This window comes from Capra hircus, chromosome 13 (genome assembly GCF_001704415.2).
Source record: "Capra hircus breed San Clemente chromosome 13, ASM170441v1, whole genome shotgun sequence".
Lineage (NCBI taxonomy): Eukaryota > Metazoa > Chordata > Mammalia > Artiodactyla > Bovidae > Capra > Capra hircus.
This window is the reverse complement of record NC_030820.1, coordinates 69,618,456-69,633,210: the sequence shown is the minus strand read 5'-3', so window position 1 is coordinate 69,633,210 and position 14,755 is coordinate 69,618,456. Positions and strand designations below refer to the sequence as shown.

The 14,755-nt window shown below is 45.8% G+C and overlaps 1 protein-coding gene across 2 annotated transcripts in view; it reads left to right on the top strand.

Moving 5' to 3' along the window:
• CHD6 (chromodomain helicase DNA binding protein 6) overlaps positions 1-14,755 on the top strand; it is a 203,451-nt gene that overhangs the window by 163,133 nt on the left and 25,563 nt on the right. For both annotated transcript variants that reach the window (XM_018057882.1, XM_018057884.1), the window contains 3 exons: positions 461-564; positions 4,542-4,671; positions 6,594-6,654. In XM_018057882.1, coding sequence (XP_017913371.1) covers positions 461-564; positions 4,542-4,671; positions 6,594-6,654 — 295 coding nt within the window. The remainder of the gene's footprint in view (positions 1-460; positions 565-4,541; positions 4,672-6,593; positions 6,655-14,755) is intronic.

Below are 14,755 nucleotides of genomic sequence, written 5' to 3'. Positions count from 1 at the left end.
GACCAGGATGCTTGGGCACTTTTCAGCTTTTGATCATGTATGAATTCAAACACTTGGGGGGTTGTTCTGCCTTTACTTAATGGACATATTGATGGCTTTTGGTGTGGTTGTCAACTGAAGGTGCACATTAGAATCATCTGACACATAGAGCCCCGGGCCCCACCCCAGACCAGCTGGCAACACGTTCTCCATGAGGTGCTTTCAGATTCTACATCATTCAGTCTGAGTTGAGGCTGGACATCAAATACACCTGCTGAAGTCGCTCCCCATTTTAACCAGATGCAGGGCTCTGGTTAGGACACCTGGGCCCCCTGCTGTCTGAATCCTCCCAGTTCTGTTCCTTCAGCCTCTAAGCGTGCACCTAGGGATGTGGCTTAGCCCCAGGGCTCCGGCCAGGAGCTCCTGTGTTGTATTCTGTCCGTGTGGAAGGCACTCTGAGTTCACGCCCTTCCTTCCACAGGGAGCTGGACGTGCCCCTGCCTGACATCGACTATGTGGAGATCCCGGTGGACTGGTGGGATGCTGAGGCCGACAAGTCCCTCCTGATTGGCGTGTTCAAACACGGTGTGTATTTCAGGGTGTGTTTTCTCTTTCCTGAAATATCCCACGGGCCTGTCGCGTGTCTCTCAGAGAAAGTAGAGCCTCCCCTCTGTCCTCTGAGGAATTTGCCCAGATGAGTGTATGGGTCATGCAAATACAGCGAATGTATCAGCGAGGCCCCTTGGAAGGGTGGCGTGTCCTCCTCACTAGTGTGGCTGCCCTGCTCTCGTTCACTCACAGACCCAGCATCCGGCCTGGTGTCTGCCATGTGGCAAGCCCTAGGATTTCTGGAGTGAAGCAATAAATAAATGGGGAAAATGTTAGGTTTTACCATTTCACATGTATCCAGAATTCTAAGGACATTTCAGCTGATCTACTTAATTTCTAGTACATATCTTTGGTTTAAAAATTTTAAGAATAAAAGATAGCATATCCTTTTTTTTTTTTTTAATATAGTTACCTAGAGACCAAAGGGGATTGAGAGGTTTTTTTAATAGCTTAGAGAAAATGACATAAATGGTGTTTTCTTCATCTCTGATCCTGTTCTAAGTACCTGTCCTTGCTTTCAGCCGACTGTTAAGATTAATAAAGCAAATCCCAGAAATATTCACTGTAATGTACCTGATACACACCTTCCCTGCCAGGTGAACGAGCCGACGTTTTGAGCTGGAGAGCAGGGCTTAAAAGTGGGAAGAGGTAGATGTCCCTGCCTTAACTGCCAGCTCTGCCACTTACAGTGTGTGACTTCGGGCAAGTCAGAAACTTCTCTGACCTATTTCCTTACCTGGACACCAGAGAGAGGACAAGACAGGCCACCTGGAGGGTTGTTGGAAGATCAACTGAGACGGGGCATGTGGGCAGCCTGAGCGGTGCTTCTCACGTAACAGGCCCTGGGTGCCGTCCACCATCACTGATTCCTCTGCCTTTGGAAGGTTCACGGTCTTTCTCACACGTGCCCTATCGGTAGAATTCTTCAACATTTGCAGGCCAGCCTGCAGTATTTACATAACAACGATGCATATACCTATTTTAATGAGGAATCTCTTCAAAACATAGATTCTGGTGTTTGCAGGCTTTGGGAGGCCTGGTGATGTTAGTGTCAGGATCGTCAGCCATACTTTCCTGGTGAATTAATATCTCCCGTCATTGTGTAATGACCCTCTGTATCACACATTGTGCTTTTGGCTTTAAAGACTTTGTATGTGATGAGCTTAGCAGACACACTGTGAAGATGGGGAAGACCTAGCCTCTGTGCCCAGTCCTGAGGGACTGGTGTTAAGCCACACATGGTGTTGACCGGCTCACTCTTGGATGGGACCAGACCCATGTAGTTGGACAGGGATATTGTAAGCAAACCTAGGCTGGGCTGGACAGAGGCCTGTAGTTGGCTCCATGGACCCATCCTCTTTGGTGTCTTGCAGAGTCCAAATCAGATTCCACTCCTGGTGGGGTGCTGCCCAGCAGACAGTCCATGGGCCTTGACTTAGACCTGTCCTCACCTGGGTAACACACCTCATCATCCCACATAACAGCTCTCTCTACAGAATAATCCAACCCACACAATGTGTCTTACCAGGTGACAAACTCTCAAGATACCCGGCAGCCGGTGGACATGTGACATTTTCAGAGAGCCACGTTGTCTGGTGTTTTATTTTTCAAGGCTCCATCAGGAGCTCTCTCTGCCTCACCTCCATGCCCTGGAGATACAAGTATGAGCTGTAGGGCTGCAGCCATTTTCTTTGTTATGAAACATGCAGCTGTTCATTGTCCGAGGTTTCGTGGCTGTTTTAATCCACCCTAGACATAGTCTCCTACGACCCTGCTTAGATGAGAAGCCAACCACCGTGGAAGAATTGGCTGCATCTTTGTTGGGGCTTTCACTAACAGCAAGAAGGACTCTGCAGCAAATCTGTTCTCAACGACACTCTTGACAGCTCTTGATCGCAGGAAGAGATGAACGGCCGCCCCTCTAGGGTAGCCTGGACTTAGGAAATAGTCATCACGCTGTGGGCTTTAGTATCCCTGTTCACATTCTTACAGAGGAACTTTTAGACTAAGTGGACAGGAGCAGGCGGCCTGTTGTTCTACTGTTTATGTCTTTATGTTGCTATCACACAGCTCCTACTGCTCTTCAGTAGTCAGGGTTTTCTAGGGAACTGGATCAATCACTCTCCCACCTCTAGCTCCAAAGCTGATTGAGAAAGAGAAGTGGAGAACCTGTCCAAACTTCATACCTACCTATACACGACAAGAAGTCTGCAGAGGAGGAACCCACCTGGGTAGTAGGTGCCTCTTCTCCTGGGGAGTGGCAGGTGGAGATGGTGGCAGGCATATCCTCAAAAGAGTAGGAGAGTCACGGACATTCCTGTCGTGATGTGAGCTAAGGCAGAACGGGCAGAGCGTGAGAATGGTTCTTCCTACAATGACTGTTGGAAGAGGATCCATGCCAAACTGACACATCCAGGCAGTTGTTATTTGAGTTTATACAGTGTCAGGCGCTGTGTGAGGAACTGACTATATAATGCCAAAGCAGATACAGATTCTGTCCCTGGGAAGCCCTCAATCTCGTGAGAGAGACTTAAAGTAATCACACTATCGCCCTGAGGAATGAATGAATAAAGAAGAACATAAGGGACCCATTGCTCCCACCATATGCCTCGGGCAGGCAGCACCTGTTGTGGAGAAGGCAGAAGAGTCACTTTGGATTAAAAGATGAAGTACCTGAAACCCCTTAAAGAAAAAGTACCAGGTGCTGCCTCCATGTGAAGGCTAGACCAGCATCAGCAGTGATCCCAGAACAGAAACCAGTCTAGAAGGGAAATACCCAGCAGAGTAAAATCCGGTGTGTTTGATCAAGACGGTTCTCATTTTCAGCACAGCATCTACCCTCATTGGAGATGGGCTGTCTGTACCTACTACAGAGCTAGAAATGGACTTTGTTAGGAGCAGCAAGAAAAGGATTTTGAGGACCATAAAGGCGTTCCCCCCAAATAGTTTGATGTGACAACAGCTGACCAAATATCTGGTCTCATTGTAGGATTACATTAGAGTCAATAAGATAACATTCTCACGCACGGTGTTATGACATTGTGACATTGTTCCATTGTTTTGCCTTGCTTCTGGGATCTCTGTTTCTGGGTCAAAACTCCTCCATCTGTTTTTGACTCTGGGGATACAGTGAGAGGCAGTTCCAAAGCCCTGGTCAGTGGGTTAGGATTTTATACTGAGTCTGAACACTGAGGCAACGAGTCCATTTTCATCCAGTCAACAATCCCAGTTGTCCTCTTTATGTTTCATCCTTTGCATCATCACTTTGCTCAGTTTCCTTTTTTAACACATGGGATAAATTTGGACTATGAGAAAATTTCAGCCCATTCAGGTGGTGGTAGTGGTAAAGAGCCTGCCTGCCAATGCAAGTTAGACATAAGAGGCGAGGGTTTGATCCCTGGGTTGAGAAGATCTCTTGGAGGAGGGCATGGCAACTGATTCCAGTATTCTTGCCAGGAGAATCCTGTGGACTCCAGAGCCTGGCAGACTGCAGTCCATGGGGCTGCACAGCCAGAAATGACTGAAGCGACTTAACAAGCATGCATGCAGGCAGGAGATGACAAGATAACAGGGTGTCCAGAGTTGGGGGCGGGGGTGTTGCAGTGAGGGGGAGAAATTGTGAAACCAGCTTGCCTGATCCTCTTGCTGTCCAAAAGAAACAACAAGTGGGAGTGGAATCTGTATCTTGTGTGTCTTCAAGGACACTCGGTACACTTCAGCTTTCATTTTTTGGTCAAGCGCTACACAAAGGAGTCCGTTTAAGCTCAAGGATCTTCCCCCGACAGGAGGTCTTATAGGATCCAATTATTCTTAAATAAGTATTTTTCCTTGGCTTGTTTTGTTTTTCTACTTAATAAGGGAAACAAAATGTATGTCTAGGGTGCAAGGCAGATTTAATGAGTTCTGACATGACCCCTGTCGTAACCTTGTTGTTTCTCGCCACCCCCAATCAGGTTACGAGAGGTACAACGCCATGCGGGCTGACCCAGCACTTTGCTTCCTGGAGAAAGTGGGCATGCCAGATGAGAAGTTGCTTTCTGCAGAGCAGGGTGTCACAGACGGGGCCTCAGACGTCCCCGAAAGGTGAGAAGCTGCACAGACCAAGCACAGTGTGACTTGTCGCGCCACGAATCTCTGACCACAGGCACCCAGCACTCTCACAGCCTCTTCCTCACAGCCTGGCGTCTCCCTTTAGCCTGAACCGCCTTCCAGAATTGCTTCGGTTACATCCTACAGCACCTCAGGCCTTTCTCCTGAACTCTGAACACTTTGATCCAAATACCCATTTCTATCCTTCCTGGGTTCCCCAAGCTGCCCACCATCCTGCCCTATTCCTTAACCAGCCTCGTGTGGTCAGAGGATTCTCTAGGAGGAGTTCAGACCTCTCTTAACCTCTTATATTTGGCAGAAAGTTAAGAAGAGGCACAGCAAGTTCAGGCTTCCTCACCTTGAAATGCCTGAGACGAAATACCGGCGTTTTCTAAGGACTGCACAGTCCATGAATAGCCGCTGCCTGATGGCCATGGCGTTCAGGTCCTGTCCGTGGGTTATGTGTAAAAAAGTATGGAGGCGTCCCCTTTGTCTGAGTTTTATTTACTTTTGGCATAACCCCAAATGTATGAATTCATAGGAATTCATAGGAAAACTAAATAAACAGCCAAAGCTGTGGTTTTCATAAGTGTATGGGTATTTGAAAGACATAGTATAGAATCTCTTGGTTTGCATTTGGTGAGCTTTTGGCCTGATCTTCTCCCCCAAAGTTGTATTTCCTAGGGTCACAGGCAAGGCTGGACTCAAGGGTACACAATGCCAGCCCCCCTAACTGTCTGCTCAGGCTGAGAAAAGGATGAAATACATTTTTCCATTCATGCTTAGCCCCTGCCAAACACTTGAGCTAGCTCTCATAACATTCTGTGCCCCCAAAGATAATAAGGATCCATCCAGAGAAATGTTAACAAATGTCCAGAGGACCAGTGGTTAATATTGGGTTCATGGGTTTGGGAGAAACACCCCCTGGGGGAGGTGCCTGAATGTGGCTAAAAGCTGGTTTCTCTGTGGGAAGGCTGTTTTTTCTCTGGTCAGGCAATGAAGGTAGGAGACCCTTCCAGCCTCCAGGACCTGAGCAATGAAGAGCAGAATATTTGAGACAGGAATCCTTCAAAGTTGATTTTCCCAGGCATCATGAAAAACAAATAGGCATCAGCAGTAGTTAAGCTCACGAGAGAAGACATCAGGCAGTGGATTTAGAGGCAAGCTGCCAGTGGTCCATCGGGCAGTGTCCTTTCCTGGAAGTGACCGCTGCCAAACATGAGCGATTCTGCACTGAGACTCGCCCTACCATGGGAGCTAAGGTCGGCCCGAGAGGACTCTTGGTTTGTACAGCTGTCAGTGTCTAGACTCTGTTCTTTTATCAAAGCCACGTATTCAGCTAATTCTTGATGGGCAGTAATTACCTTTTCAAAGATAGCATCATTGTTGAAAAGCAGGCCTCTGAACTGTCCTGAGTAGATCCTGAAGCTCCTGCTGAAGTCTCACTTGAGTGGAGGTCATTGCTTGTAGAAGTTATGACACTGGAAAAATCAAGATTCTGAGACCTGTGGAGAAAGGTGTCTACTGCTGCTGCTGCTGCTAAGTTGCTTCGGTCGTGTCCGACTCTGTGCGACTCCATAGACGGCACCCCACTAGGCTCCTCTGTCCCTGGGATTCTCCAGGCAAGAATACTGGAGTGGGTTGCCATTTCCTTCTCCAATGCATGAAAGTGAAGTCGCTCAGTCATGCCCGACTCTTAGCGACCCCATGGACTGCAGCCTATGAGACTCCTCCGTCCATGGGATTTTCCAGGCAAGAGTACTGGAGTGGGTTGCCATTGCCTTCTCCCAAGGTGTCTACTAGTACTCTCTTTGGTCAATGATTTAGGGGGGGTTTGTGCCAGCATCCTGTTCCAGAATAGCTTTTAGATGGTGTGTGATGCTTTTTACTCTTTTTATTTAATCTTTTTTTTTTAGAGGCAACACGGATAAAGAAGACAATACAGAAGACAAAGCAGACGGCCTCCAGAAACAAATGGTGAGTCAAATGTGAGAAATCCCTATCGAGGTGTATCGGTCTTTGATTGCATTGCTGTAGTTGCATTGCATTTTCCCCAACATTTTATTGTAAAAATTGTCAACTCACAAGCTGCTTTGCAGTCTGACTTTAATGAAACTTTTGCTTTTGAGATAACTGTAGATTTTAGATGGAATCAGAAGATACAGTGCAGGGTGATCCCATGTACCTTCTATCCAGTTTCCCACTATGGGGATGATCTTTTCCAGCATCAGGGTCTTTGCATTATAAGGCAGCCAGAGCACTGGAGCTTCAGCTTCATTGTCAGTCCTTCCAGCGAATTTCCCTCTCAGGGTTGCTTTAGCTGTGCTCCATAATTTTTACCATTTACTGTAAGTGGTGAAATGTGTTATACGGTGTTTTCGTTTTCATTCATTACAACGTATTTTAAAAAATTTTTCCCTTGAGACTTTTCCTTGGGCCCATAGATGATCAGATGTGTGTTATTTAATTTCTAAGCATTTGGAGATTTTCCTGTAATCTTTCTGTTGTTTGTTTTTAGTTTAGCTCCAGCTGTACTTAGGGATTTATGTGTTTCTCCTTTCAGTCTTCTGTCAGTTTCTGTCTCACATGTTTTGCAGCTCTGTTGTCTGGTGCAAGCACAGTTAGGATATGTCTTCTTGGTGGGTTGACTCTGCTGTCAGTATAGAATGCCCCTCCTTGTCTGATAGGCTCTGAAGTATACTTTAATATCAAGATAGCTACTGCTGGTTTCCTTTGACAAATGTTTGTATGGTAGTCAGTTTTTCCATCCTTTAACTTTTAACATGCCTATTTGAAGTGAGTTTTCTGTAGACAGTATTTAGTCAGGTTATATATTTTAAGGCACTCTGTTTTATAGTTGATACATAGTCAGCCGTTTACATGTAATGTTATTATTGATGCATTAAGGATTGCTAAGTCACTTCAGTCGTATCCGACTCTGTGCAGCCCCATAGACGGCAGCCCATCAGGGTCTGCCGTCCCTGGGATTCTCCAGGCAAGAACACTGGAGTGGGTTGCCATTTCCTTCTCCAATGCATGAAAGTCAAGAGTGAAAGTGAAGTCACTCAGTCGTGTCCGACTCTTAGCGACTCCATGGACTGCAGGCTACCGCATTAAGGATTAAGTCTGACTTTTTATTGTTTTCTCTGTATTTGGATTCTCTAGTTTCTTTCTCCTGCTTTCCTCTGGTTTACGGGAAAATTTTTTCTGATCCTTTTTTGACTTATCTGTATTAGGTTTTTTAAGCTTCTTAGTGGTTATTTTAGGTATTTTACTGCATATACATACTCTATCACAGTCCACTGGTATCATTTTACCAGTTCAGGTGAAGTATGGAATCCTTACTGGAATTTATCCCTACTGCTAGTTTTTTCTCTTTATAATGGTCTTAAATATTTCTCCTACATACACTGATATTAATGATAATGTAATTTTTGCTGCAACTATGAAATATAATTGATAAAATTCAGAAGGATAAGGAATGTCTACTGTTTTCGCCCATACATCTGCTTACTGTGTTCTTTCTTCTTCCAGATGTTCCAAGATTTCTTCTTTCTATTGGGGGAAATTCCATGAGCCATTCTTTTTAGGATAGGTCTGCTGGTGATGGTTCTCTTAGTTTTCCTTCGTCTGGGGATACCTTGATATCCTCCTCACTCCTGAAGGACATTTTCACTGGACATAGGATTCTGGGTGGACAGTTTTCCTTCCGCTCTTGAAAATGCTGTGCCACCTCCTTCTGGCTTCCGTGGTTTCCGAGGAGAAATCTTCTGTCACTTGAGTTGTTTTTCAGTTAGGTCTCTCTTCTCTTTTGCTGCTTGCAAGGCTCTTCTCCTCATCTTCAGTTCTCAGAAGTTTAACTCTGGATTTTGTATACGTGGATTCTTTGAGTTTATCCTGTTTGGTGCTTTTCCAGCTTCTCAGATGTGTAGATTTGCCAGATCCGTGTCCTTTGCCGAATTTGGGAAGTTTCCGGTCGTTGTTTCTTGGAACCCTTTCTCCTTCCTTCTGTAGCTCTGATGACATGCACGTCAAGTCTTTCGCTACAGTTCCACTGGTCCCTGAGGCCCTGTTTTGATTGTTTTTAATCGGTTCCTCTCTTGGGCACACTGGGTACTTTATATTTTTCCCTCTTTGAGCTTGCTGATTCTTACCTCTTTCTCCTCCCTCTGCGGTTGAGCCTATCCATTGTGTTTTTGTTGGGCTTGGTTACATCATTGTATTTTTCAAATCGAAAATTTCCCTTTAGTTCTTCTTTAAAGCTTTGTTTCTTTGCTGAGATCTTCTGGAGTGTGTTAAGAATTCCTCAATGATGACTGCTTTAAATTCTTATGTCAGGTAATTCTTAAGATCTCTGTCATTTCAGCATTAGCATCTGTTGGCTATCTTTCTTCAGTTTGAGATCTTCCTGGTTCTTGGAATGATAAGTGATTTTTGACTGAAACCTGGACATTTGGGGTATTATATTATGAGACTTGGGATCTTATTTAAAACTTCTGTTGTGACTGACTGCCTCTGACACCTCTATCGCAGAGGAAGGGGGTGGGGGCAGGGGGAGCAGTGGCCTAGTGCACAGCGTGAACCGCCTTTTGACTGCCTGGCTGTAGTAGAGGTTAACGTTCCTAGTCAGCCCCCAAAGAGACCTGAGGGCAGAATGGAAGTTCAGCTCTCCGTGTGGTCTTTGCTGATACCATGGGTGGTTGAGGACCTCATTGCCAGCTGTCAGGGATGAAAATCCAAGCTCCCTACTTGACTTTTTGACACCACCCAGCAGGGGAACCGGGTGCCCTGGTACAGCATGGCGAAGGCAAACGCCTAGAGCCCCCACCAGCCTCTGCTGGTGTGGGTGTGGCAAGCCACTGTCTGCTCTTGTGTTGCTGGGCTGGAGTGTAGCACATCTCATCTCAACACTGTGTCCATTCCTAGCCTGCCATTTTCCTTGTCCTGGGCTAGAGAAAGCAGGCTTTTTTTGTCTGCACCCTTTTGTCATTTCCAGGTAGCCACCTTCTTTACCGCCAAATCTAAGGCATATAAGGCAAAAAAGAAAACCTAAGGAACTCACTACTGTGTCATTCCATGGGTCCCAAAGTCCCTAGTTGGTCTACCTTCTCTTCACCTGTCAGCGTTTTCTTAGGTGTGTTTTATATATAGTGTCCAGGGGCTTTAGTTGTACTTATAGTGAGCAATAGGGAAATAATGCATCTTCCCAGAAGCAGAAATCTGTATTGCATGTTACAAATGAGCTTCTAGGACTTTGCATAAGCAGACCGAAGCTTTATTAGAGTCCTAGCACTATTCGACCACGTTTTCTCTGGCTTTGAGTGGAGAAACTAAATCTGTTAGGATTTTGTGGATTCTGGATACCAGAGGTTACTATAGCATTGTCCTCAACTGACTCTCTTATCCACATAATCTTTCCTCTTCTCCTGATGACCAACCCAAAATTTTAGGTTCTCTTCTTTTAGTTCTAGCTGGAAGAATGGTATCTACTTTGGTTTCCATCAGTTCTGATTCCTATAACAGTAACAAAGACATCACTTTCCCAACGTAAAAAAAAAAAAAATTTTTTTTGAATATATGTTTCCGTATCTCCTCAAGATTTAAGAAGCAGGGGATTGAAGCATATCACTCTCAAGCTTCAGACTGTGGACCAGAAGGAAGCTGGCTGTGATCTTGACGATTAAAATCCGAGCTCTGCCATTCAGTTCCCTAGCTTATACTGTGACTTCTTTTGCCTAGAACGTGGGATGTGTTTTCCCACGGTGGTGTTAGGTCACTGCGTCATGTCCACCTCTTCTGAGACCCCATAGACTGTAGCCCACCAGTCTTCTCTGTCCATGGGATTGTTGAGGCAAGAGTAGCGAGTGGGTTGCCATTTTCTCCTCCAGGAGATTTTCCTGACCCAGGGATGGAACTCATGTCTCCCGAAAGTCTCCTGCATTTTAGGCGGCAACTCAAGTATCAAAGAGATGAAAATAGTACCTTAAATTCTTCTGAATAGTACTCTCTCCAAAGTACTATTCCCCCTTGTATCAGTTGATCCTCACCTCAGCTGTGTAACGTAAGAGCTTCAGGTGTTAACTGCCTTCATGTGAAAGCTGAGGAGATTCACGGCTCCGCTCCCCCTGCCGCCAGGAACGTAAAGGACTTTGCCAGAGTCTCACAGATAGAAGAGTTCAGGCTAGATAACTACATTAGACAGACTAGACAGGAGAATTCAGACTAGATGTTATGGCTTTTTTTTTTCCTGATCAAGTATTGTTTTCATATTCAAAAGAGTTGTTGTTGTTGCTCGGTCATGTCCGACTCTCTGTGACCCCATGGACTGCAGCAACCCCAGGTTTCCCTGTTTTTCACTGTCTCCCCAAGTTTACTCAAACTCACGTCCATTGAGTCGGTGATACCATCCAACCATCTCATCCCCTGTCATCCCCTTCTCCTCCTGCCCTCAGTCTTTCCTAGCATCAGGGTCTTTTCCAGTGAGTCAGCCCTTTGCCTCAGGTGGCCAAAGTATTGGAGCATCAGCTTCAGCAACAGTCCTTCCAGTTGATTCAGGGTTGATTTTTATTCTAGCTGCAGGTACGCACCCCTTCTCCTAGCAACAGCCAGTGTGAAGAGGCAGACCAGCTGCCAGGCCTAGCTCTGAAGGCCACTCACAGTAAAGTTCATGTGTCTGACTCCTGGGCCTTGTCCTCAGTCTGCAGTGCTCCCTACAGCAGGTGCTCTTTGTAAAAGGAGGGTGATGTTATGTGCCAAGTGACCTAGAAAAAAACTTCTGCAGGGAAACTTACTGCCTAACATGGTCAGATCCTACTGTAAGAAAAGTTCAGTGAGGATCTGAACAATGACTCTATTCTTAGGAGTTGAGAGTTTGAGGAGGTCTCTGAACTCAAATAGTGATGTTTGACTGTAGCTGGAGTACTTCCAGGCTTACCAAGCACGTTTCCCTTTCAGTTGGGTGTTACTCTTATCCCCATTCTAGACTGGGGGAAGATCAAATAGTTTTAATGAGCTGCAAGAAAAGTCACGCTAGCCAAGAGCAATGTCTCTCTGCTCACGTCTTTTTCTAAATCCTGCAGTCTTTCCGTTGTAAAACCCTTGAATTTTCTGTTAATGACATTTGATGTGTATCTACTTTGTACATGAAATTTATGAAGGTCATAGGATGCTTGATTTTTCCACAGATGAAAACTGCTGTGGGATCTTTTAAACTCCTTTTCTGCATCATGTTACCTCTACACAGAGAGCTCCTATGTTCTCTTCCTCATAAACTTTTGTGTCCTTCGATCTGAAGCTCAAAAGTTACCTCTTAGATGTCTTCCTCCTGCCTGATTTGGGTCTGGCAGGGTTGATGACTGTCTCTGATTTTCCCACTGTGTTTAAGAGCACTTTCACACTGCATGTTGTTTTTGCGTAGTCACTAAGTCGTGTCCAAGTCTGTGATCCTGTGGACCATAGCCCACCAGGCTCCTCTGTCCATAGGATTTCCCAGGCAGGAATCAAGATTGCCAGGAGAAGTATCAATAACCTCAGATATGCAGATGACACCACCCTTATGGCAGAAAGTGAAGAGGAACTCAAAAGCCTCTTGATGAAAATGAAAGAGGAGAGTGTAAAAGTTGGCTTAAAGTTCAACATTCAGAAAATGAAGATCATGGCATCCGGTCCCATCACTTCATGGCACATAGATGGGGAAACAGTGGAAACAGTGTCAGACTTTATTTTGGGGGGCTCCAAAATCACTGCAGATGGTGACTGTAGCCATGAAATTAAAAGACGCTTACTCCTTGGAAAAAAAGTTACAACCAACCTAGATACCATATTCAAAAGCAGAGACATTACTTTGCTGACTAAGGTCCGTCTAGTCAAGGCTATGGTGTTTCCAGTGGTCATGTGTGGATGTGCGAGTTGGACTGTGAAGAAAGCTGAGCGCCAAAGAATTGATGCTTTTGAACTGTGGTGTTGGAGAAGACTCTTGAGAGTCCCTAGGACTGCAATGAGATCCAACCAGTCCATTCTGAAGGAGATCAGCCCTGGGATTTCTTTGGAAGGAATGATGCTAAAGCTGAAGCTCCAGTACTTTGGCCACGTCATGCAAAGAGTTGACTCATTGGAAAAGACTCTGATGCTGGGAGGGATTGGGGACAGGAGGAGAAGGGGACGACAGAGGATGGGATGGCTGGATGGCATCACTGACTCCATGGACGTGGAGTCTGAGTGAACTCCGGGAATTGGAGATGGACAGGGAGGCCTGGCGTGCTGCGATTCATGGGGTCGCAAAGAGTCAGACATGACAGAGCAACTGAACTGAACTGAACTGATTCTGCAGTTTCTGTCTAAAAAGGGTCATTTAAGTCATTTTGAATGAATGAAAAACACATATGAAGTACTCAGTATGATATCCTACCCACTTATTTACCTGGGTCTCCATAGACTTTAGTTGTTATTACTATTGTTTTCCACTGTGTCATGAAGCTGTCCTTAGAGGACACATTTTAGTTGAATGAAAGACATAATGGATGGTCCCGCAGCAGTTGGGTCCGTGTGTGGGTTGCTCCTCAGTCCCAGCTACCATGTGTCAGGCATTTGCCTTGTGCCAGCATTTAGTTAAACAGTTCACATCATCAACTTACCTGTGTCCCACAATCTCCCTATAAAGTGCTATCATCTCTATTTTTCAAATGAAGAAATGAGCTTGACCACAATCACCCCATAAAGTACTATCGCCTCCATTTTGCAAACAAAGAAATAAGCTTGAGCGAGCGCGAAACAGCTTGCCAAAGGTCAGAGAGCGGTAGACAATCAGACTCCAAACACAGGCAGGCTCAGGATGGAGAAACTGCAGGTTGGAACCAATCCATTGCCTGCCCTTTGATGGTCTTATGGGGACCCTGTACTCTGAAATAATGGATTCACACTTCTTCCGAGATGAATATTTCTTTCAGGTTGATTCACAGAGGCAGAAACCAGGAAATGTTTAGCCTCAGACTTCGGAAGCACGACTTCCCGTGTGCTTCCCGCAATCCTGGTAATAAACTGATGATGTTGAATGTTATGGCGTCTTTTTCACTTTGGCTGCTGCTCATCCAAATCTTTCTGTCATTGCCAGAAAGGGGACCTACCATCAGGAGAGGGCAGGAGACAGAGAGGCACTTACCGATCCCAGAAGCTTTCCTGACTTGAGAGGGTTTGCCTGAGGCCAAGAAAGCATTAGGGAGACTGGAAAGGAAGCCTGCGTGTCGTGTGTCTGCCACCTGCCACCTGGAGCTACCTATGTGGATTCGGGGTGTGGTGGGGCTCACATCAGCCACCTGTGTGGCATAAGGAACACCCACTAGAACCCGACTAGAACATTTCTCAGTCTAGAAGTGTCTATAACTACAGCTTTCAGGATTCAAAGGGTCTTCATAGATACTGTCAGTTCAGTTCAGTTCAGTTCAGTTCAGTTCAGTTCAGTCAGTCATGTCCGACTCTTTGCAACCCCATGAACCACAGCACACCAGGCCTCCCTGTCCATTACCAACTCCCAGAGTCCACCCAAACCCATGTCCATTGAGCCGGTGATGCCATCCAACCATCTCATCCTCTGTCATCCCCTTCTCCTCCTGCCCTCAATCTTTGCCAGCATCAGGGTCTTTTCAAATGAGTCAGCTCTTCACATTAGGTGCCCAAAGTATTGGCGTTTCAGCTTCAACATCAGTCCCTCCAGTGAACACTCAGGACTGATCTCCTTTAGGATGGACTGGTTGGATCTCCTTGCAGTCCAGGGGACCCACAAGAGTCTTCTCCAACACCACAGTTCAAAAGCATCAATTCTTCGGTGCTCAGCCTTCTTTATAGTCCAACTCTCACATCCATACATGACCACTGGAAAAACCATAGCCTTGACTAGACGGACCTTTGTTGGCAAAGTAATGTCTCTGCTTTTTAATATGCTGTCTAGGTTGGTCATAACTTTCCTTCCAAGGAGTAAGCGTCTTTTAATTTCATGGCTGCAGTCACCATCTGCAGTGATTTTGGAACCCAGAAAAATAAAGTCAGCCCCTGTGTCCACTGTTTCCCCATCTATTTGCCATGA